The 26,507-nt window shown below is 31.3% G+C and overlaps 1 protein-coding gene across 1 annotated transcript in view; it reads right to left on the bottom strand.

The window, feature by feature from the left end:
* Positions 1 to 6,108: 6,108 nt before the first annotated feature.
* LOC127723947 (uncharacterized) overlaps positions 6,109 to 26,507 on the bottom strand; it is a 124,079-nt gene continuing 103,680 nt past the window's right edge. Inside the window, exons 8-12 of the mRNA XM_052230662.1 lie at positions 20,250 to 20,324; positions 18,346 to 18,420; positions 17,565 to 17,639; positions 15,208 to 15,282; positions 6,109 to 6,149 (exon numbers count right to left, since the gene is read on the bottom strand). Of these exons, the coding sequence (XP_052086622.1) occupies positions 6,124 to 6,149; positions 15,208 to 15,282; positions 17,565 to 17,639; positions 18,346 to 18,420; positions 20,250 to 20,324 (326 nt within the window). The 3' untranslated portion in view covers positions 6,109 to 6,123. The remainder of the gene's footprint in view (positions 6,150 to 15,207; positions 15,283 to 17,564; positions 17,640 to 18,345; positions 18,421 to 20,249; positions 20,325 to 26,507) is intronic.

Below are 26,507 nucleotides of genomic sequence, written 5' to 3'. Positions count from 1 at the left end.
CATCTTAACTGACGTCATTTTGGAATTTTAGAGTTGTGCCAGTTCATATCTCTAATTACTATTTTCATTTTAAGCATGTCTTTGAGTCGTTTTGTGGAAATTTTAAAAAATTATTAGCGTCTCTACATATGATGTTCGGGTGAAACTGTTTCACTTTTTTTATTGTATAGAATTCAAGATTGCTATAGTTTAATAATCAGAATAGATTGATCTGATTTATTTTACATCGTGCTCATACTGATGAAGGATATCTGTTATCCGAAATATCTATAGTTACATTTGTTCGTTTATAGTCATTTTTTGGTGATGTTGTACCCTTTTAGACTGGTTATATATTATATTTTGTAGAGTTCTGTATCATATCTATATGATCCATCGCCCCGTAAGATTAATCGTTGGCCATTATTCAGTCATTTTTTATATATTTATATATATATAAACAAGTCTAAATTGAAAACAACGTTCAAACCTATGATTGCGTTGGATAAAAACCGCAATTTTTATACGTGTGCATGCAAAACAAATTTCTTGTTAGAGGGGTCTAAATACAGCACAAACAACATTTTCTAAAAGACCAAAAAAAGTGAAAAAGTATTTTTTAACAAAACGCATTTGACTAACAGGTCGAACAACAAATGTTCTTAAACCCTGCTGACTGCCGTTGCCGATTGCCAAATAAACGTATCACCGATGTAATAAATGGATCTTAATTATCAATTTAATACTAAACAGAAAACAATAAACTTGCGGAAAAGATGGTATACCGCAAACAAAAGGTGCAAACGTTTTTGTACACCATATCCAGATTTCGACAATTAATGTCTCTAAAATTTACCTCAATTTAGGATAGACTCTTGAATTTAGAGGAGTCCAAATAGGATGAACGGATCATATAAACCCGAAGGCAAATAAAATACAAGCCCAAACGAAAAAATATAAACAAGTCTAAATTGAAAACAACGTATAATGTATATATATATATATATATATGTTGAATTGAATATATCTTCTAGCAAACTATATGAGCGTAGATGGTTCACATCAAATAACTGTACTGAAATATGAGCGTAGATGGTTTACATCAAATAACTCTACTGAAATATATTATAGTGTGTACATTTTTATAAAGATCGATCATTATGGTCGCATTGAAATACTCTACATTTTCCTTAGATTGCTAACCCTTATCACTAGATAACTTCGTATGATGCATCTACGAGCATTTTACTCACTAGTGAACCGACGGAGGGTCCACTAAACTAACACTATGTATAACGTTAAGAATAATCAATTGATAGACGATGGAGGCTTGTCTCCCCTTACTCATTGTGAGACAAAGGGATGCATAAATTATTGTTAGACATAAAACAAGTTATCCTTCTCTGCACATAATTCTGAAAAGGATCTTCATGGGCCAAACTTTTATCTAATTAATAGCTGTATATTGAAGACAAGAGGATTTCAATGAAGTTATAATGACTTGTATAATTTTGATATTGACCCCTTTTATTTACCATTTATAAAATGAATTACAACTGTCGATTATTTTATTTTGTTTGACATTTATTTATAGATAATTGATTTAGACAGTTAAACCTTTGAACTGAATTGAATCAAATTTATCTTAAATGGATATTAAGTATTTTTTATCAATTGATATCTAGAGGTTAAGGTTACAGTAAACAGGATCAAAAAGCAAAGTTTTGTATTATTTGCATTTAAATGCACTGCAATAACTCGATGCGGTTGACGGCATATATGTAATTAAAGAGAATACTGCATACTGCACAACTGATATACATAATGGGCATACAAATAATGTTTCAGTTATCTATATCAGCTATATTTGAACATTGTTACTATCAGTAAAAATTGATAGTCTCAAGTTTTCTTTTTTTTTTTTTACACTTAGTTAAGAAATGCTCTTCCTCAACTGTTTTATTGAAACACCAATGCTGATATAAATGTTTTTCTCTTTTTTTATATTTCTGTACCCAACCCTTCAGAATATGGTTGCTTACCCTTAATCTAGTAAAAGTTTCCCTTGTTTCAACATGTTCAAAGTTATTTTCCTCATGTTAATTTGGCTAAATTTATTATAAGTTTCTTCAATTTTACAATAGACATATAATTTAACAGTTTCTGTTAAAAACTTAATTTTTCAAAGAACATAGAATATTAATGATTTTCTTGTATAATCTCCAGCATATGTATAATTATTTCATATTCTTCCTTAATCAGGGAAGGGGTCAATTACTTTAAAATGTAATCAATTGAATTACAATAACTTTGCTAATTTAAAGTTAACGATAACATAACAATTGCACCTGATTTCAAATGTCATTGATTACGTTACATTACTCTTGTTTAAGGTAATCATGATTACTTAATTTGGATTACATTATATTCTGTAATATATAAAAACTCTTTTATCCTTACATAAAAAGCTACTTTGTGAAAAATTGTGTTTTTTTTTACATGTATCTTTAATATTTTGATGTTATTAAGAACTTGGACTTAAGGCAGTGTAACATGTGTATTATTTGATATCATAGACAAGTGTTGTTTCTCTGTAAAAGAAATAACATTGTTTTTTATAAATTTTTTAGCCCAGTGCAAATGTTTCAATTAAAAAAAAAGACCTGAACAAATAACATAAATAATGAAAAGTTAATGATCAAGTAGTTTTATTGTCAAGATTAGACAATATAAATACCTAAATAAAGTATCACCTCAATATTGACATAAAAAAAGAGTTATGAGAGACTATAAAAATCATTTCTAAAAACACACAACTATCTACAATTATAAAACATTCTTGTTTTCTTTTTACAATTATCTACAATTATAAAAAAAAACACTTGTTGTTTTAATAACACATCCTAATAGATGTTGGCTAAAAAAATAACATACAATTTCATCAATTGATAAAAACCTGAATTTATCATCATCAGACAAATTCACAAAATTACAATTAAAGAGCTAGCATGGCTAAAAAAATCTGCATATACAAGACAGTTCAGTAAAACATATTTCTTATCTTCAATAATATTATTTTCATTACATTGTTCATGAACACACAATCTATATTCAATCACAATATCTCTATTACGACATATTCTCATAGGCGCAACAACACAGGTTCGAGAGAACTCGGCATAGAGACATCTCGTACCGTCATTAAGTCAATCCGAACCGTCCATAAATCAACTCGGACCGTCTATAATTTCATTTCAAGTAACATAAGTAACAAGTATGTCATTTACAACAGATACATTTGATTTGAGCACTAAATATTACTTAGACATATACCTGTAAAATTACGAAACGTTATCTCATAAAGTTAATATTTTAAAAAGCACAAACATTAAACTGTACGATTCATCTCGTAAGGTAGAATTTAAACAATTATAAAGTTCTCACTAAGCACAACAATCAAGTAGAAATTAAAATTCCCATGTTTAATTTCTTTTATGGTTATGTTTTGCAAATTCAACAACATGAAAATGATACTGTCGTGTAAAATATAAATTTAACAATTAGTAATCAATTAAAGTTTTCAACTCCTCTTTGAATCTGTTTAACTGATTTTTTTATCAATAGTAATATCAGTATTACATAAAAACTCCATATTCATTTCTTTAAATTTCACATGGACTCTATGGTTCCAATTTTTAAATCTACTTTAGAACATTTATTTCCCAATAAGAAAACTTTTTTTTACTATATTACTCGGCATCCAACCCGTATCTCTATATAAAGCCGTTAAGGGTGTATTTTCAAACACCGATATATAATCTCTTTGCTCTTTGGTTTTTACAGCATTTATAAAAGAAAAATCTCAGTGACCCGAATTGAGGCACCGTATGAAATGGCAGTGAAAAAAACAAGTGTATCGAAAAGTTTTGTAAATGTCTCAAATTGAAAACCTCCATTACCTCCACATTTACTTATTAACCAACCTGATGACCTCCTTTCAAATTTAACTACTGCCTTTGTTTTACGATAGTAATCCAAAAATTCTGTTAACAGTTACCAAAAATAAATATTACAAGGAACAATTTCCATATTACTATTATTAAATACAAATGTGAAATCTGACTTTGGTGTAGACTGTATATTAGGTCATGCATATGATTTTACAGTGTTAATCAGTACTTATTTTTTCGGACAAACAACAGAAGAGCATATATATTACAATTGATTGTCTAAATTGCATTAAGTTATTAATTTACAAGTAATTTATTTTCATTATTCTTTGCAAATTTCAATACCTGATATGCCTAAAAAGCACATATAAAAATGTTTATGGGAAACAAAATTTATACAAATTGTGAAAAACGAATCTGGTTCTAAATTCCATTTTTATCTAAGTTGGCTAATTTATGTCGATAATTAAAGTCAAAGTTGGATTCAAATTCCCCAAATTTGTGTTCCATGCTATTGACTCTCCATTTATATGATTTAGTTATTACAAACTAAAATTTAAGTTAATATCAGAAGTATTACATTAGGGAAAACAAAATGTTTTCAAAGCATATTCTTGTGTTACAAGGAATCAATCTCACAAGGAAACATTTGGACTGTAAATTCATTTACTGAACTGTTTACAAAATAAATCATACATTTTCACTTTATATGCCAAAGCTGGTTTATACTAAACTTGTTATATAGAAGATATAATCAATCATAGTAAATACTAGATTGATAATGTATGTTCATTCTAGTATATCAAAAACTATTTCCATATACAAAATTTGAATGTTATCTAAAAGTTAACATGATTACACCCTTTGTTACATTGTAATCGATCAAATTACGACTACATGTAATCAGAAATTGCATAATTACTGATTACATGTGATAACATTACAAAATGTAATCGATTACAGACATTGGATAATCATAATCAGCACTCGTAGTCAGTGCTGATTATGATTATCCCATGTCTGTCCTTGATAAAGTTAATATTATCTGTCTCTATATAATTATATTCTTTATATGTTAAAAATTAATAAACCAGTAATAAGATGGAATACTATGTGCATGGATATCTGTGTAGAGTGTTATAAATCTAAGCACATGAACAATGCGTTTTTATTACATTTAAAACAACAGTCATAGCTGTCATCTGACAGGATGACATTATATAAGTTAGTTCTATTAAAAAGAATTTCTGTACATTTTGTCTAGAGTCCTCCTGTATCACTGCTTATCGCCATTTGACTTCTGATTTTTTTCTCTCTAAAATAGCAAGGAAACAATGTTAACAAGTTTTGAAAAGTAAAGATTGAATGAAAACTTTGATCAGCGATTTTAATAAGATAAACTGTACTCTTATGCATAAAAGTGTGATTTCTCTCAAAGAAACAACGTAAGACGTATATGAAGAAGATAATACCAAAACGTTGTTGTTTCATATTATTTGGAATTTAATGCCTGTTACATGTATTTGGCAAAATGTTTTCAACTAATCAAACATTGATTTTAAAAATCAATCAATTAGTATTATTTTTTCTAATTTCTTAATGTTTCAAGTTAGTTTTACTAATTTAGAATAGATCACATAGCAGCTGTGTATAATAGACAAGTGTTAACATTAGATTTGAGAAAAAGGGGAATTACGCTTTATTGAAAAGGCACTTGACGAACATCGATATGTTAAACAAACTATCATTCAATGGGGTATGTAATTCATACAAATGACGGTAAATTTACAATACGCATCCTAACTAGACTGGTGGCAAGACCAATCACATTATACCACAACATGAAATGATAGGACCCCCCTTAATTCAAATTCACCAAAATATAGTTGGAGGAAGGTCTTCGTTTGGTGAACTGGTCAATACCAAACATGAAACATACATTTTTCATCTATTCATTTATAATAATATATACATAAATAATAATTATACCTTGATTTTTGAGTGATTAACTGCTGTTATATATAATAATTTGAGTGCATTAAACCAAATAAATACATCGGACGAACAAATCTGTATTTGCTAACAGCTATCTCGATTGAATAAATACGCAAAATTGGATACAAATTCAAGTAAAATATTTCCCGTCAGTCTTGTATTTTATTGATTCAAATATCATTACCTTTGGTGTATGATATCACTGTAAAATGCACTTTTTGGGATCTACAATAAGACATTAAAATGTTGAAAAAAGCTGTTATACAACGTACCTTTTTCTGGCTTTGATACATTCGTGTAACACGCAGTTTATGCTTCGTTTGTGGTGTACTGGTGTACTGTCGTAAATTCATGGGAGGTGTCCATTGCTATTCTGTGGTTTACATGTTGTTATGCACTATTATATTATCTATGTATGTTTTTCTCTGTCCTGCGTGTTATTGCGTTTATTTGTATTGTATTCCAGTCACGTAATGTTGTCATCTTAGCAGTATTTTTAACATTTCCATATAAGCGGGAGGTTTGGATAGCCATAAAACCAGGTTCAACCTACCATTTTGTTTTCTTAAAATGTCCTGTACCAAGTCAGGAATATAGCAGTTGTTATCAAATAGTCCTTTTCTATGTTTGTTGGCGCTTTTAAAATGATTTTCTTTTTTAGTGCAGTTCAGTGTTTCTGTTTTTCCGTTGTTTTCCTCATGTAGTTGTTGTTTTTTCCTTGATTTTAGTTTGTAAACGGGATTAGTTTTCGCCTAATCGATTTATTACTTTTGAACAGCGGTAAACGACTTTACATGAATATAGTATATGTTTCATTAAAAAGACATCACGTAATCATTTCGGATCAAATCTGTGTATAACAAAAAAATCAAACTCCAAGGTAAATTAAAAAGGGGGGGGGGAGGGGTTCCATTAAAACTAACAAAATCAAATGTGAGACTTTATCAACCAACAGAACGAAAGGAAAGCAACCTGCATATTTCTGATATGATAGAAAATTGCGGGTTTAACATGGTTCTATAGCTAGTAAAACATTCCACTTGTATGACAGTGGAAGACACTTGCACAGTAAATCGGATATGTTTATAAAGTTTTGTTTGTTCGAGGCAGTTTTCTCATGCTATTGCTGTTACCTTTTTACATTTTCATCAACATGTGTTATAATGGTATTTTAAGTTTAACTTTTGTGGAAATAATATGAAGTAGGTCACAAGACACATCATCAAATATACGCTGTCAACCACCCAATATTCGTCATATTTACATCTAACTAAAAGCTGAAAAAAAGTTCAGTGGCCAATCATTTTACTTATATTTTTGATCATATCATAATATATACTACATTTTGGCAAAATATGAAACAATTCTATTTTTGTTTATTCTTCCATATCACTTTAAGTGAATGTTATATTTTATCTGATTGCTGATATATCTTTAACTATTTTCTGTTTTTACTATTGTATATGCATATTGTTCTCATGTTCCGAAGGGTCGATGTAAGCTTTTTGGAAACCTTTACTTTCACATACTTTAATACACATAGAGCTCTTTAAACAATGCCAAGTGTCTTTTGTTAAAGGCTTTAAGATGCCCCGTCAATGTCTATAAATCATTTTGTCGTTGGGGTGCTGTATCTTTCACGTAAATTCAGCATATATTATAATCAATGTTTAGGCATTTTCAGTGTTATTCAGAGTTTTTATCCGGAGCCATTTATTATCAATTCAGTGTTCGTAGTCTTATCTTTCTATTCAAAACATTAGCACTTAATTGTGTGAGGAGAACATGAACTGAATAGCAAAGATTGAATAAGAGTGAACTATCAAAGTACTGATTGTAACACAGGATACTTTGTAAACAAATAACGTTACTTTTTAAAAGAACATTTCTATTTTCAGACATTTTATATCATACTAGGATAAAAAGCAATGCAAAAACTAAATTTCATGTTTGCTGCGTATGTGCGATATAATAGAAGCGTTTTCTTTTTGTTTAAATCGTACGATGACTTCCTGAGGTTAATTTGTTTATTTTAATCGAAGTTTCTTTGTATTCAAATAAAGCTTTTACACCTGTAATTAATTAATTACACGATGGGTAAGGTTGTCCTGCGAGAGAACGTTCTGTGCTGGTGATTCGGTCCTTACTGGTGCTGGTGATCATTAAAAATATGTAAACAAAGACGAAAATGACGAATTTTCTCGCATAAAAAATGGAAGGAAACAGTTGAGATGTTTTAATTTTGTTTCTTATGGGTTCATAGGCAAACAATTACAAATGTGACCCTCTAAACTGTTTCAGTAAGCGTAACACAAAAGTGCTCATTTTTAGAAAATCTAGAACTGAAAAAATAAAACAAAAATGCTCCTGGAGTCCGCTTCCTATACCCAAATCCACACGACAAAATTATTTTGTGAAAAACCTGTGCAATTTATTAAAATTGTGCATTTTCTCAGTTTAGACATGTCCTGATTCTGTGCTGGTGGGTCCTGTCATTGTGCTGGTGGGTCCTGATACGGTGCTGGTGATTTTGGGTAAACAGTTGGTTATATTTGAAACAAACGTTACAGAATCAATAAAATTGGGCAGATAATTGTATTCAATCGGATTTGTGACTCCTATTTTTACTATTGTGCATCCATTTGGCTGTTTAATAAGCGTTTTCAAATAATCGTAACTTATATTACATAAAAGGGCAACATCTTCCGTCCAATATCAGATGAAAATATATCTAATTAGAATAGTTTTATTTAAGATATTAAATGCCCTTAAAGTGATGACTCTCTACATAATATGCTAACTAAAACAGTTTTAAAAGGTGCTTAAGGTTAAGCGACATGTATATTATAACGACAATAAACGTTTGACTGGTTTATTTCAGTTAAATATACGAGGTTAGATGATCTTACTATTGGTGCCTCTAATTTCTTTCTTAATATATACACTGTCTCCAATACATTTCGACTGGATAAAAAAAACGACCTAGACTTGCTTTTCATACATGACTGATAAAAACTTACTAGAATGGAACAAGATGTGAACAATTGCAAGTCAAAGTATGACCTTCATCAACGAGCAAAAACCATAACAAATACTAGCTATAAAAATCACGGTAAACGATTAAAAAATGAAGACCTTCGGCCTGATATAAAATACAACTTTGAACAAAAAACAAACATGACAGATAGCAAGCATCGGCAACCACTGGTTTTGGGCACTCGTGACAGGGCTTAACATGTTTGTTTGCGCTACACACCCCACCCAACCACTCCTCCTTTCCTCCTTCATTGGTACAGTGGTGTAACAACACAACACTTAGCACACAAAATAATAACATAAAGACACAAATTATTGAACCACGAGTTCTCGCAGCTACTTCAACTAATAGATAAACCATGTTCTCTTAGATTAAAATCTCAATCGGTACACATCAAACAAATTTCGCAAAACTTAAGTTTACATTTTAATTTTTGTTTTAGCAAAACTTTAAAACTGTGCAGTAAATCTTGTGCTCACAACAGTTATTGTCATAAATATGTATACATCAGACATCATAAAGGCATGTGGAAGATACTAAGTAGTATTTTACAGTTCAATTTATTGATCACAAAGGGATGGAGATTGCATGGAGGTTAACATAGGATAAGAAGAATTGATAGTATTTTTGGCGAAAGACTTTAAACCTTCTTTGCATTAAATTCTGAAAGTTTTCTTGTTGCCGTAAATGGTAAAATCATCAACAAAATCTCAATAATTTGTTGGAATGAATAAAGATTTTAAATCAAATTTTCATGGACTTTGATCCACTTTTTAGCTCCCATCCTGACGAGCCATGTGAGCTGTCGGTATCCTGTTGCACCTACCGCCCGTAAACTTTCACATTTCCATCTTTTTACCCAATTCATACGTGACAGGATTATTATCCTATTAACCGGTGTTACCAATGTATCGAACATTTTAAGTTAAAAAATTCCACAATACTATATTCATTTTGTGTGTCAAGATACAAGAAAGTATTTTTTTTAGATGTCATTATTATCTGTCGATTTCTAGATCTATGCATAGTATTTATTTCAGATGACATGGATTTCACACCCTGGTGACCCTGCTTCCCTTCATATATTCATATTTATCGTCCTTCCCTACGACTATATCACACTGCTCAGTCGCTCCGTAATTCTCGTTTCACGGCTTTGAGACGAGACCAGGCATAATCAGCGACGTCACAATATCTGAGGAGAAGTTATCAGCGACGTCACAATGTGAGTGGAGACGTTATCAAGCTTGCTTTCGTCAAGCGTAAAAAACAGATAATCGGGTTTTCTTCGTATAGATATCGTAAAATATCTGCCGCTCGACACAATGTGAAGCCTTTTCTCTCGTTTGCTGCGCTCACTCGCCGAAAAGGTTCACATTGTGGCTCGCGGTTGATATTTTACGATATCAATGTGTAGAAAACCCGATAATCTATACACATATATAAATAAACAAAGTAAAGGCTGCAACTGGTATTTTTGCATTTAAAATGATTCATTGGAACAAGAATATTTGTATTGAATGGAAACTGTGTGGGTCAAAATCTTGTATTGCTGATGAATGTTGCTGGACCAAGTTTCGGTATCTGACCTGAATTTTCTGAAAAGTGCAAGGTAGATAGACATTGGCCTGTTGAATATTTTTACTCGGTAAGTTTTGATCTAACCATGCTAACTGCTTGAACTTTTGCGATATAAACTAAAAACTCGAATATATTTTAACAAACAGTGGTCATGTTTGTTGATGAATATTGTTTTTCCTAGATTAACTCAGGAAAATTCATTTGGTAACATTTGGTCAAGCAATTTCAGAGAAGATTTTTTTTTAATTACGGACGCCAAGTCAATAGCTCACACGGCCCCTTGATACAGATGAGCTTAGAGCGAAACGGGTTGATAACCAGTTGAAATTAAACCAAGTTTTGTAAAGTTTGTATATTTGGATTGTTTAAAACTGTTTTTATGGCTTTTAAAAGTTAGATGTAAGTGTATAATTTAAGATTTTTTGCATCTTATATACTTGTTTATACTCAATTGTCAATATGAAGCTACGAGATATTGTAATTTTTGCACATTTAACAAAACAGCCGATTTCGGTAGGTGCAAATACTTCTGGGTTTTTAAGATGCATCAGCATAAATTTAACTAATAAATTTAACTAATAAAAAAACATGCACGAAAAGATAAAATATTGATCTTAAAAAGCATTAATTTGCATCTCTGCCCCCGGCAACAGTTATTTTTTTTTTTGGGGGGGTGGGGCGGGGGGTGTCTAAAAATGGGCAATTATCTTATCGTAAAGAGACAGTCGAGTACACATTTTACGTTCAAGGCGTGTTTGAGTTGTTGTTTCCTGAAAACGTATAAAATAAAAATAAAATGTTTGATATATCTGGCTTTAGATTCGATTTTTTCTTTATATTAAGCTACATGTTAATATAATAATACTGAGAATTCACAGTATAAATGGATGAAGTGAAATACCTTTGTAACGAGTCATTACCACAGAGAAGGTGTGTTTGAAACACAAAAATTAAAAGCTTCGGGCTATTACAAATATTTAACTAAAAGTGTATTTCTTAGTCTGGTATTTTTTTTTTTTTTCGTTCACTCATTTTTCACTCATTTTCAATTAAAATTTAGGCATATTTTATTTTTATTCAGGAAATATATTTAAAAATAGAAAATTAGGACACATCGTTCACTTACTCCCCCTTAATTCTTTATAAAAAATCCTTGACAACAGACTTTACTTTTGGATCTTTAAAATGCACTTATTTTTGTGTGTGTTATCTAGGGTATCTAGTCTTCATTTTTGACAAATTCTAGTCTGCCCTTCCATGAAATATTTAAATATTTTTTTTAATGTTTTATTGAACTTTCGAAAATTCCCACTGACAACCGATCAGACAATAATTTTATGTTGACCAGAGGCTTAAAGGTACAGCAAATGATGCTAAATAGCTAATAGATACATTTTTCTTTTAAAGTACAACTTTTAAATCTTACGGGAACCCCCCTTCCCCTCTTGGAAAATGTTTTTATGGTAAAATTATCAACTGCAGTTATAAAATCAATCTTGATCATCTGCATCAAATTATTTTTTATCAACAATTTTAGAATTTCAAAACGATTTCAAGCTTTAAAACTTTCACCGTGACCTCCCTCTTCCTTATTCCAAAAAAAAAACCCGCAATATTATTGTCATCCTTTTAGTAAACTCTAAATTGTTACAAAGAAATGTGATTTTAGCTGCTGAGGACACATGATTCTTACGCGCAGAACCAAGGCTGAGATTCATTTGCTTGAATAAAAAGAAAAGTATATACAGTATCGTACAAATTTGTCAGAGAAACAATATTCAGGATGCTTAGGCTACACTGAATGTATTATCTAAACTCATCTAAGAAATGTTCAGACTCACCTGATAGTTTGCCGTGAACAACTTAGGTTGTGCTTGATTTTTATATGATGAAGACATAATCTTTCAATCAGTTTAATTGAGGTCTGGAGCTGGCATGGGAGTAACTGTTTGTAGTCCCTTGTTAATGTATGTATCATTGTCATTTTGCTTAGTTTCTTTAGTTACCTATTCTGATACGGACTCGGACTTCTTTTACACTGAGTTTTACTGTGCGTATTGCTGTGTGTTTGTTTATTCTACATTGGCTAGAGGTATAGGGGGAGGGTTGAGATCTCACGAAGCATGTTTAACCCCGCCGCATTTTTGCGCCTGTCCCAAGTCAGGAGCCTCTTGCCTTTGTTAGTCTTGTATGTTTTTTAATTTTAGTTCATTTATATGCTATGGAGTTTAGTGTGACGTCCATTTTCATTGAAGTGGTACACATTTTATTTAGGGACCAGCTGAAGCCCGCCTCCGGGTGCGGGATTTTCTCGCTGTGTTGAAGACCCATTGGTGTCCGTCGGCTGTTTTCTGCTCTTTGATCGGGTTGTTGTCTCTGACACATTCCCCATTTCCATTCTCAATTTTATTAGAATAAAAGTCCTTTATTCTATATTTATGCTCTCCATTTTTAGGCAAAACCTTTTACATTTTGATTTTTCGGGTCATTGTTGAAGGTCGTACGGTGACGTATGGTTGTTAACACCTAGCTCATTTGGTTTCTGATGGAAATTTGTCTATTGGCAAACATACCAGATAATCTTTTTTATATAGGTATTGGATATTTTACACCGTATTTTGATGGTCATGCAAAAGGATCGTAATCCCGCAAATCGTATGCATATTTTCTTATCTCAAAAGGGGGCAAGAGGGGTTCAATTAACAGGTCAATATTTTTTTTTATTTTGTTAAAATCAGATTACAGTAAATTTAAAATATTGATAACCGATAACAGCATTTTAAATCATCTTTGATGAGAAAACAGTGAATTCAAAAATCAAAAAACAGTAAACAGGGGTATTTTTTTTTCATAATAACAGTTCACAACAATGTCAATTTTAAGAAAACAGATAACAGCTAATTAGTCAATAACAGTTAACAGCACATATATCTTCAAAATAACAGTTAACAAAAGTTTTAAAATGCCAAAACATCTCAACAGAAAGATCTTGCACCCCCTCTCAAAAATCAAATAAAAAAAAACAGACTCAACTTGGCTCATATGAAATATCCACCAAATATATGCTAGGTATATTTTCTATCAATTATACAAATTTTCTGCATCAATGATCTTGAATATTTGCAACTTTTAACTAAAATATAAAGGCACAGAACTAGGACATAGGTGCACAGAACCAGGACCGTTTTTCTAATCACCAGCACATCGTCAGGACAATTTTGTTTGGCGAATTTGCACGACTTTTTCAATAAAAAATCGTTGTAACATTCCTCGCATGGTACTTAGGAAGTATCAGAGAAAAATTAAGCAACAGAACGGTTGTTTTATTGCCGTTCTGGTACAATGTAAACAAACCCACCAGCACAGAATCAGGACCCACCAGCACAGAATCAGGACCCACCAGCACCAGTCAGGACCGAATCACCAGCATAGGACGTTCTCTCGCAGGACAACCTTACCCACCGTGAATTATGACATAGTTTATTACCTGCTTGCTCAGATTTCTCTTTTTTCATACTAGTATCTGATGTTTTCAAGATCTCAATTCCATCGACAGACTCTTCTGCAAACCCAACGGAGTTCTTCCGCCTTTTCAATTTCTTTAACAAGCCATCTGTGTCCAAAGATATATTTAGAAACAAAATCTTGTTTAAATGCCATAACTTCTTAAAGGATTCAACTGCCGATTTCGGATTTACTTATAAGCAGATTTAATGATGATTTTAACTACAAAGAATCTATTTACAATACTTGAAGTCCACCAGAATATAGTACAATGATTTTGAGATAAACAATTGAACATAAAACCTGAATTTTGTTAATCTATTTTGAACTGAACCAGTTATATGTTTACACACTTTGGGCGCTTTAAACCATCTCACGTATCTATTGTTGAAGGCGTTAAGATGCCCTGTAAAAGTCTGTAAGTTATTATGTCGATATAATGCTGTCTCAATCACGTATATCTAGCATATGCTTAAACTAATTTTTAGGCATATTCAGTTTTTTTCAGAAATTTTATCCGGAGCTATGTATCATCAATTTGGTGTTCGTAGTAATATTTGTGTATGCAAAACATTAGACACTGAATTGTTTGAAAAGAACCTGAACTGAATAGCAAAGATTCAATAAGAGTGAAATATCAAAGTACTGATTGTATCACAGGATACTAATAACGTTACTTTTTGAAAGAGCATTTCTATGTTCAGACATTTTATATGATACTATGATGAAAATAAATGCTGAAAAATAAATTTCATATTTCTTGTGTATGAAAACAAAACCTGAATGGCATAGCAAAGATTGAATTAAAGCGAACTGTCAAGTACTGAATATATTACGGGTATAAGTTGTGAAAACGTAACTTTCCTCTTTTGAAGAACATCAACATTTTCAAATATTTCAAATTATATTATGATGAAAATGACTGCTAAAGACCTTATTTCATTTTCTTGTGTATGTGTTTTCGTCTTTGTTGTATGGATGTAATCTGTATTGCCTCATAAGATATTAAGACCTGCTGCGATATAATGTTAGCGTACTCTACACTGTTTGACATTGTATGATGACCTCTAGATATGTATTTCCTTGTTGTAAGCCTAGTTGTGTTGTTTTCAATTGAATTGATAAACCCTGTAATCTAGTAATACAAATATAGCACATTACCTGATCGCTCAGTTCTGACTTTTTTCATATGAAGCTTTGGCTTTTTTAAGCTCTCCCTTTTTTCAATAGAGCAAACTGTAATAGGAAGTGTAACATTAGTTATTTATTGTAGTCATAATTTTGAAATGTCAGTTTTGAGGATATACCCGATCACCGAAGCTTGCTTAAGTGAATGTTATCTGATTGTTTACATGTCTTTTACTGTTATCATGTATTACTGTTGTTTATTTCGGACATGTTTAAAAGGGTTAACGTAAGTTTTTGCAGCACTGCACTTTCACAGTCCATATTGGAAGATTTTAAAAAGAGGCAATTCACGATCACTGAAGCTTGCCTAAGGTGGTATGGTTGTCTTTCGCCTTCTTTGGTTGTAAAATAGCAGAACACAATAGGTCTAGAATATATTCAGGTCAACAAATTTCGATGCAGCAATGTTATTTACTAACAAGAAATCATTTTAAAAGAACAAATTAATGTGATCTTATGTTATTATTATGGATGTCAACGAGTACTCGAATATTCGAGTATCGCTTGGTAGTACCTAGTATCGAACATCAAATCGATACTCGACTAATCGGTTTCCTGTTAGAATATTGCTCTTCTTTATATAAAATTGATATTATTGAGAACCTCTTTCGGAAATTTAATCACTGATTAATCATACTGTTAAATAAAATGCATGTTGTCTCGAATGATTGTGCTAAATTGTCATTTAAAATGCCTCCGTAAATACGTGGGTTTTACATAGGCTAACACTTTCAACTAAAAGTGTCTTCGCCATTCTATCACATCGGTATCATCAGAGCAAATATGTTCGTTTGCAAGACTGTAATTTACAAAGTTGCAAAACTGACTGACACCAATAATAGTTCACAAAAAACTGTTTCCAAATAAAACAAATTTGTTGCATCCTCTGGTGACCCTCAGTGAATAGTTAAACTTCTAATCATTACACCTTTGTAAACATTAAGTATGTTTCATTAACGATTACCAAATACTATTGTTCGATATGGTTATTCCTTGTCATAATTTTAAATAGGTGTTAACTTAATTATATTGATTAGATTTGTTTTTCACGTAATTAGTATTTGTTGGTAATGAACTGTTAAAAATGGTGTGTAACTACTCCTTGTCCCACAAGCTTATGTAGATGGTTTTTCTTCCGTTGAACAACAAACCACAGAATGTATAATACGTATTTTTGTGTTTCCGTTTTGTAGATATATAACCGAGCGAGTACTCGAGAATCGCTCGATAAAACTAGCGAGTACTCGATTAGTAATTGTTCACCGAGTTGACATCCCTAGTTATTATCACTCATATTTTGTTTACAAATGTAGAATATCTTTGCTTTATTATATTTGTTTTTAAACTCTGTGCTTTGAGGAGAGGTAACTCAGCTAAATAATAACTTACAAAGGAATTTTCTATTTTATCGTATAGCAGAAAAAACGTACGGTGATCCCATTTTTTTCGTTTGGTATCCTGAACGTAATTCATAAAAGCTATCTTCTCATTTTTCATATTATGAGGCTTTTTCTCTGTATAGTCTATACAAAATATGTCATTTTCTCACAAGCTGTAGCTTGAAAAAAAGCTCAGTGACCTATCATTTTTATCATATTTTTTATCACAATATATACTACATTTTAGTATTAAACAATTCTATTTTTGTTTATTCTCCCATACCCACCTTAGGTGAATGTTATATTTTATCTGATTGGAGATATATCTTTAACTGTTTTCCGTTTTTACTATTGTACATGCATATTGTTCTCATGTTCCGAACCTTAACTTTCACATACTTTAATACACATAGAGCTCTTTAAACAATGCCACTTGTCTTTTGTTAAAGGCTTTAAGATGTAATGTCAATGTCTTTAAATCATTTTGTCGATGAGGTGCTGTATCTTTAACGTAAATCCAGCATATCTTATAATTAATGTTTAGACATTTTCAGTGTTATTCAGAAATTCTATCCGGAGCCATTTATTATCAATCCAGTGTTCGTAGTACTATCTTTCTATGCAAAACATTCACACTTAATTGTATGAAAGATTGAATAAGAGTGATCTATCAAACTACTGATTGTATCACAGGATAATTGTAAAAAAATAACGTTACTTTTTTAAAGAACATTTCTATTTCTAGACATTTTATATCATACTAGGAAAAAAATCAATGCTAAAAACTAATTTCATGTTTGTTGTGTATGTGCGATATAATGAAAGCATTTACTTTTTGTTTAAATCGTATGATGACTTCCTGAGGCTTATTTGTTTGTTTAAAACCAGATTTTTTTTATTGATCTTAAACTTTTACACCTTTAATTAATTAATTCTGATATAGCACATTACCTGCTCGCTCAGATTTCTCTTTTTTCATACTAGTATCTGAATTTTTCAAGGTCTCAATGTCATCGACAGAGTCATCTGCAATCGGAAGTGTAAGATTTGCTATTAATTAGAGACAATATTTTAAACAATCAGTTTCAGGAAATGCCCGACCACCGAAGCTTGTTAAAGAGCATTGCATATGCTATCTGATGGCTTATATGTCTTTAACATTTTTCACTTGTACTATTGTGTATCGCTCACACATTTCAAATGGTCAATTTTAGCTTTTTTGCACAACTTCACTTACTCCTACTTTGATACACTATAGGCGCTTCAAACCCTGTCACGTATCTCTTTTTGAATAGTTTATGATGCCATATAAATGTCGTAAGGTTATTCTGACGTTAGATTTCTGTCTAATTGACGTAAAGCAAACTATATCCAAGATATCTTTTAATTCATTATAAGACATATTCAGTATTACTCAGCAATCTTGCTTTTAAGGAACATGTACGTCTTCAAGTATTTCATATGATATTATGATGAAAATGTGAAAATGACTGCTGAAGACTTAATTTCATTTTCTTGTATATGTGTTTTCTACTTTTTTGTATCAAAGTATCGTATTTGAAAAAGCTGCACATCATATTGATACTCGCTGCAATATAATGAAAGCATACTCTGCATTGTTTGACATCGTATGAATACCTCTCGATATGTATGTTCTTGTTGTAAGCCAGGTTAGTTATATTCAACTCAAACGATAACCCTGTAAATCAGTAATTATGATATAGTACATTACCTGGTTTACCAGATCGCTCTTTTATCATACTTCTGTGTGACTTTCTAGGGCTTTTCTTTTCATCGACATATACATCTGCAATATGATGTGTAACGTTTGTTATCTATTAGAGTTAAGATTTTAAAATGTGAGTAAGAAACAAATGCTCGATCAGCGAAGCTTATTTCATATTTTCTATAATTGATGACATGTTTTTTTTTTAATCTTTTCAGTTATCGCTATTGAATATCGTTCACAAAGGGTCAATGTAAGCATTTGCAGCACTTGAATTCGATATACCTTCATGCGCTACGGGCGCCTTAATTCCTACCACGTGTTTATTGTTAAATGATATCTGATACCTTCTAAATATCTTTATGTTATTTTCTCGTTTGGTTTATGTATAATTGACGTATACCCAATATACCCAACCTGTCGTTTAATTTATTTTAGATATATTCAAATCTATCAACAATCTTATGTGGAGTCACGTAAGAAAAAGTAAGTAAGTACTACTATGTTCCTAAGCAAAATATTGAACACTGAACTGTCTAAAAAGCAACTAAACGGAAAAGCAAAGCTTGAATGAGAGCGAACTGTCAAAGTACTGAATGCAGGGGTAAGTTGCGAAAACGTCACTTTCCTCTTTTAAAGAACAATTCAATTTTCAAACATTCATATGATATTATGATGAAAATGACTGCTGAATACTTAGTTAGATTTTCTTGTGTATTGAGTGTCTACTATTTTGTATCGAAGTAGTCGCCGTTAAAAAAGCTGCACATCATATTGAGACTCGCTCCGATATAATGAAAGCATACTCTACATTGTTTGACATCGTATGATGACCTCTCGATATGTATGTTCTTGTCGTAAGCCAGGTAAGTTATATTTAACTCATGCAATAACCCTGTAAATCAGTAATTATGATATAGAACATAATCTGATCGCCCAGATTTCTCTTTTTTCATACTTGTATCTGAATTTTTCAAGCTCTCAATTTCATCGACAGAGTCGTATGCAATCGGAAGTGTAAGATTTGCTATTAATTAGAGACAATATTTAAACAATCAGTTTCAAGGAAGCCCGACCACCGAAGCTTAATAAAGAGTATTGCATATGCTATCTGAAGGCTTATATGTCTTTAACAGTTTTTACTTGTACTATTGTGTATCGCTCACGCGTTTCAAATGGTAATTTTTAGCTTCTGGTACAACTTCCCTTGCTCCTACTTTGAGACACTATAGGCGCGTCAAATCCTGCCACGTATCTATTTTTGAATTGTTTATGATGCCATATAAATGTCGTAAGGTTATTCTGACGTTAATAAATAAACTCATCATAGATAAGTTAAGTTAAGTTTCTGTCTAATTGACGTAAAGCAAACAATATCCAAGATATCTCTTAATTCATCCTATAAGACATATTCAGTATTACTGAGCAATCTTGCCTAGAGTCATGTTCGATCAATTCAGTGTTCGTAGTTCTATTTTCCTAAGCAAAACATTCAACACTGAACTGTCTGAAAAAAAATCCTCAACTGCATAGCAAATATTTAATAAGAGCGACCTGTTCTGAATATATCACGGGGAAACAGTTATGACAACGTAATTTTTAACTTTTAAGGAACATTTACGTTTTCAAATATTTTATATAATATTATGATGAAAATGTGAAAATGACTGCTGAAGACTTAATTTCATTTTCTTGAGTATGTGTTTTCTACTTCTTCTGTATCAAAGTATCGTTTTTGAAAAAGCTGCACATCATACTGATACTCGCTGCAATATAATGAAAGCATACTCTACATTGTTTGATATCGTATGAATACCTCTCGATATGTATGTTCTTGTTGTAAGCCAGGTTAGTTATATTCAACTCAAACGATAACCCTGTAAATCAGTAATTATGATATAGTACATTACCTGGTTTACCAGATCGCTCTTTTATCATACTTATATGTGACTTTCTAAGGCTTTCCCTTTCATCGACATAGACATCTGCAATATGATGTGTAACAATTGTTATTTATTAGAGTTAAGATTTTAAAATGTGAGTTAGAAAAAAAAATGCTCGATCAGCGAAGCTTATTTCGTATTCTATCTTATTGCTGACATGTTTTTTTTTAACCTTTCCAGTTATCGCTATTGAATATCGTTCACAAAGAGTCAATGCTAGCTTTTGCAGCAATTGAATTCTATATACTTTCATGCGCTATGGGTGCCTTAATTCCTACCACGTGTTTATTGTTGAATGCTGTCTGATACTTTGTACATATCTTTTTGTTATTTTCTCGTTTGATTTATGTCTCATTGACGTATACCCAACATACCCAACATATCGTTTAATTTATTTTAGATATGTTCAAAAGTATCAAAAATCTTATCTGGAGTCATGTAAGATAAAGTAAGTAAGTACTACTATGTTCCTAAGCAAAACATTGAACACTGAACTATCTAAAAAGCAACTAATCTGAAAAGCAAAGATTGAATGGCAAAGTACTGAATGCATCACAGGGATAATTTGTTAATAGTTTCCTTTTCTCTTTGAAAGAACATTACAAAATTTATTTTCAGACATGTCATAAATTACTATCATAATGATTTGACTGCTAGCTAATAACTATAGTTTCTTTTTCTTTAGTATGTGTTTGTTTCTTTGAGGTATCGAGGCCGTCTCTTTTGAAAAACTCTCATCGTATTGAGTTTCCCTATGACATCATGTGCAGATGGGTGCAGTCCTAACCTGTACAAAAGTTAACTTGGAGCAGACTTTTTAACTGCTTTCCAAGTTAACTTACGAAATTTTAAGAGACAAGGAAGTTAACTTCGTCGGTGATAGACCAGACCTAGGTCTGCTTTTTTAAGACTGCTGCAAACCTGTGGACAAGTCTGCTATTGACCAGTCCTGAGGACAGGTCTGTCCCAGACCAGACCTGAGGACAGGTCTACCCCAGACCAGCCCTTGGACAGGTCTGCTACTGTCCAGACCTCAGGACAGGTCTGCTTATGACAGATTGCCGTGTTTAAGACTTTCATTTTAGACCTGAGCTTTCATTATGTATTGTTCTTTTCCCCAAGTATAGCAAATTACTATACTCGATAGTGTTTCTGTATACATAAAATACTCATTAAAAATTTCTTTTTTTTTCATTTTATATTCTTATAAACATTAAATAATGGCTATAAAACTTCAAACTTGTTGATCGACATATATACATGCAGCTATCATAAAAGAAGGGAAAGATTTTTTTTTTCAATTGGAAGGCGAATAGAAAGGTTATCCAACGCATTGGACAAATATTTTTTATATGATGGAATATAAAAATCACTGTTTACGTTGCTTCGTTCCCCATTTTTTACAGTCTCTTTCTAAATACAGTTATATGCATTACATGGATTATTCATCGTAATTCACCTTGTTTGCCTTGGATTTACGATTATGTTTTTGAAAAAATGTTCAAACGAAAATCGTATAGTGTCCGGATATATAAGGTGTTGTATAGTTATGAACCATCTCGTCAATTTCCGCATATTCATCTTTACCCGATTATAAATAATATCTGGGACGTCCGAAAAAAATATACTTGTTCTGAACATGAATGAAATATTTGCCCGTGGACGTTAAGCAACTGACAAAATCAATCAAACGACATTATATACTAACAGTCAGTCATTCTACTATTCCAAGATGATACATTCTCATACTTTTCATTATAAAGTACAAATATAATCAGCCATGTCAGTCATGTCAGTGTTGGATGATGTAGTCAAATAGTTTTTCTGTACGAGCTAGACTGAGATAGTAAAAGTAATGATTTTTTGTGACGCGTCAATGTTTTAAACAAAAATAGGACATGCTGGCACTCTAACTTGATGCGGACAAAATTGTGTAGTCATTGTGTGTAAATATGCTGTCATTTGAACATGTTGTTTAAACAATCCGTCCTGACATAAAAAAAAACTTACTGATTTATTATGCAGCCATATAAATGAACATAATAAGGTCTGTTTTGGTTGATGCAATCAAAAAAAAATTTGTTATACGAGCCAGTCTGCGGAATCAAAACTACTGAATTTTTGTTACGAGTCAATATTTTCAATAAAAAGTGGACATGCTGGCACTCTAAATTGATTCGGACAAAATTGTGTAACATTTATATGCCCGCATAATCAATCAGTAAGGTTTTTTTTTCAAGTCAGGATGGATTGTATAATACAAATGACAGCAATATTGGAACACAATGACTACAACATTTTGTCTGCATCAATTAAGGGTGGCAGCATGTCCTCTTTGTATTCAAAATATTGACTCGTAACAAACATTCAGTAGTTTTGATACCTCAGGCAGGCTGGTATAACAAAATTAGTTGACCGCATCAACCACAACTAACCACATTTGCACTTTATTGTGTACATTTATATGGCCGCATAATAAATCAGTAATTTTTTTTTATGTCAGGATGATTTGTATAATACAAATGACAGTAATATTGGAACACAATGACTACCAATTTTGTCTGCATCAATTTAGAGTGCCGGCGTGTCCTCTTTTTATTCTTAATATTGACTCATCACAAAAAAAAAATAGTTTTGATATCTCAGGCTGGCTGGTATAACAAAATTATTTGACTCCATCAACCAAAACTGACCATATTTGGACTTTATTATGTAAATTTATATGTCCGCATAATAAATCAGTATTTTTTAATGTCAGGATGGATTATGTAATATAAATGACAGCAATATTGGAACACAATGACTACACAATTTTGTCTGCATCAATTGAGATTGCCAGCATGTCCTCTTTTTATTTAAAATATTGAATTGTAACGAAAAGTCAGTAGTTTTGATACCTCAAGCTGGCTCGTACAACAACAATATTTGACCGCATCAACCAAACTGACCATATTTGCACTTTATTATGTAAATTTAAATGTCCGCATAATAAATCAGTAAATTTTTTTTAAGTCATGATGGATTGTATAATACTCATGAGAGCAATATTGGAACACAATGTCTACAAACATTTTGTCCGCATCAATTTTGAGTGCCAGCGAGTCCTCTTTTTATTTACAATATTGACTCGTAACGAAAATTCAGTACTTTTGATACCTCAGGCAGGCTGGTATAACTAAATTATTTAAACACATCAACCAAAACTGACCATATTTAAACTTTATTATGTAAATTCATATGCCTGCATTATAAATTGTAATTTGTATAATGCAAATGACAGCAAAATTGGAACACAATGACTACACAATTTTGTTTGCATCAATTTAGAGTTCAAGCATGTCCTCTTTTTATTCAAAATATTGACTCATAACAAAAATTCAGTAGTTTTGATACCTAAGGCTGTACGCAAGAAAACATATGTTTTTGTTAAAGTGATTTTATTAACAGATGGTTACCTTCCTTTATTAAACTATTATCACACACTTAATCTTATATCAATTGATATGTAACAACCCTCAGAAGCCCAAGATCTCTTAGATCAGCGAAGTTTTTTTTAGGGGGATTAACTGCTGAAATCGACACACAAAACGTATTTTACCTAAAATATAGGATAATGTTTTTCCGACTTCAATAGAGAAGTATACTCTTTCTCTGGCTTTGTGTTTAGCAAACATTTGATAAATGTACAATAAATATATTTTAAAAAACTTTCAAAATTGTTGAACTCGACTCTGTCACATGCTTTTTAAATATCACAGATATCTAGTTAGTTGCTTTTTTGTAAAATGAAATTATGCAAATTTAGTTAAACAATGGCATGTTAATTGAAAAAAGAGTTGAACTTATTTAGACGAAACAGTGTGATAAAAGTTCCCATTAAATGACGACTGATAAAAGAGTCTTATTTATAATTGAAAACCTAAAAACCGTCGTTTGCTTGTCGCTTATGTCATAAAATATAAAATATATCAATTCATCATTCTTATCGATTGTGTCTTTTATCCTTCTTAAACTGGACGATTAGTGTTTTCTTTGATTGTTTCACAATTGACTTTTGAAACTTAAAGTTTGTATGTGCGATAAAATAATACATAATACAAATTAATAAGTTTTAGGTAACAGATTTCACAAATTGGTCATATCACTTATTATGCATTTTTCAGATAAAAAAAAAAACCATACCAAATTAGACCGTTTTTATTTATCTTATTTTGTAGAAAAGACAAATTGAAGTAATGAAAAGGCAATTTAATTGTTATGCACCTTGAATTCGAAAATGAAAAAGTGTTATAATTCTACCAAATAACATCATTCGGGTGTGCATAAGACGTCAGTCTGTTGGATATGAAATTTATATTTTAGAATTTAGTCTTACATATGGGTACAAGGCTAGGACGTTAAAGTTCTTAAGTTTGGTACAGAACATCAAAACCAGCTCCATGTGTGTAAAATATCTTTTGGGGTTAAGCTGTACAGCTTATGTATAGTTTGACCAAAAACTATGCGTGAAATGGCCATTGTAGGTAAAACATGTGAATTTGGACATGTTTATGGCATCAAATGTGACTTGTCTGGACTAAAGTGTCCAGTTAATTTCAATATGTTCATTTGTCAATAAAATAAATTTGAAAGGCTTAACTTATTTAACAATTTTTGTAATTTCAGTAGACAAATAATGGCTATTATTTTACCTCCTCCATATTTGACAGAAAGGTCATAATTCTATATAAGAGTTTTCTAATCTAGTTCTAATGTGTACGATATTTCAAAAGGAAGGTATTTATTCTTAAAATGAACAGAAAAATCCACCAAATTATTTGTTCAGGTCAATTTTTTGTCCAGTTAAATCTAAGCTATTAGCTGCAATATACAATTTATAATTTCTCTTAATATTGTAATGGAATCTACACTTACAAGTAACATATTTTCTACTTACTGATAAATGTGAGCGGGGAAAAATGCTTTATCCAATATATCTTTTTAGAGGATTTAAAAACGTATAAATTGATAGTATCATGTACATTTCAAATATGTCAAAATCAAATCATACTAATTGTTTTAACAAGATTAGCGTGCAAGTGTCATATCCCAAAACATGCGACAAATATATTCGATTTTAATTAATCTGCTACCTTTTTTGTTAAGTTTGCATAACTACGGAATTAACCTTCAATTTTCTTCGGTTTTAGTTTGTTACCCGGATTTGTTTTCCCTTAATCGATTTATGACTATTGAACAGCGGAACACTACTGTTACCTTTATTTAATAGTGTATCAAACAAGTTTCTTTGATTTTTTATATAAAATTACCTGTCTTCCTGGTGAAACGATGTAGTGGTGAGGAGGTACTTTTCGTCTTGAAATATTTAAGCAAACGTGTGTATGCATAGGATATTACTTAATTTTCAATTCAATTGAAAACGAGTAAAGAATGGACTCCTTACAAACTTAAAGATAACTTCACAATTTAAAAATAAAAATTTACACTACCAGGAACTTGCCTAGCGTTTACATGTACTTTTAATGCCACTACAAATACAGTACTGATAAAAAATAGAATCAATCAGTACATTTCTTACCCCTATCTTTTCAGTACATTTAATTATATGCATGTTTTCAGTAATGTTGAGAAAAATTTGTTTTCAGTACTGAACATTTCAGTTATTTTTCAGTACTGACAATTTTAGTCATTTTTCAGTAATGAATATTTCAATCATTTTTCAGTACTGTTCAATTTTAGTCATTTTTCAGTACTGATTTCAGTCATTTTACTGTACTGAAAATTTAAGTAATTTTTAAGTACTGTAGATTTCAGTTGTTTTTCAGTACTGAATATTTCAGTCATTTTTAAGTACTGGAAAGTGTTGTCATATTCAAGAACTAATTCAAAAGTTCTCTGTTATGCTATCACAAATATAAAAAGAAGGTTATGGATAAGTACAAGTATTATCTTTTAAAACGCCATTGCTGTAATTCTTCTTTCATTTCAACACGTTAAGGCGTTGGAGATTCTTTTGATAAACTATATGGCTACATTCTTTATGTCCCTGTTTATAGCCAAGACTTTTAGTTTTTGATTGTCGTTGTCTTCTGGTCATAAATAGTGTTATTCAAAGTTTTGACGTAGATCAGGACTTTTTTTTCCTAGGATCAGTTTCACTAGTTATCAAGTAGACATTTTAAGCTTTCCATGCGCTATGATTTTTCCATTGTTGATGTGTGTGAA

The sequence above is a fragment of the Mytilus californianus genome, unplaced genomic scaffold (assembly GCF_021869535.1).
Source record: "Mytilus californianus isolate M0D057914Y unplaced genomic scaffold, xbMytCali1.0.p SCAF_13, whole genome shotgun sequence".
Classification (NCBI taxonomy): domain Eukaryota; kingdom Metazoa; phylum Mollusca; class Bivalvia; order Mytilida; family Mytilidae; genus Mytilus; species Mytilus californianus.
The sequence above is the reverse complement of the archived record's forward strand: the minus strand, read 5'-3'. Positions and strand labels throughout refer to the sequence as shown.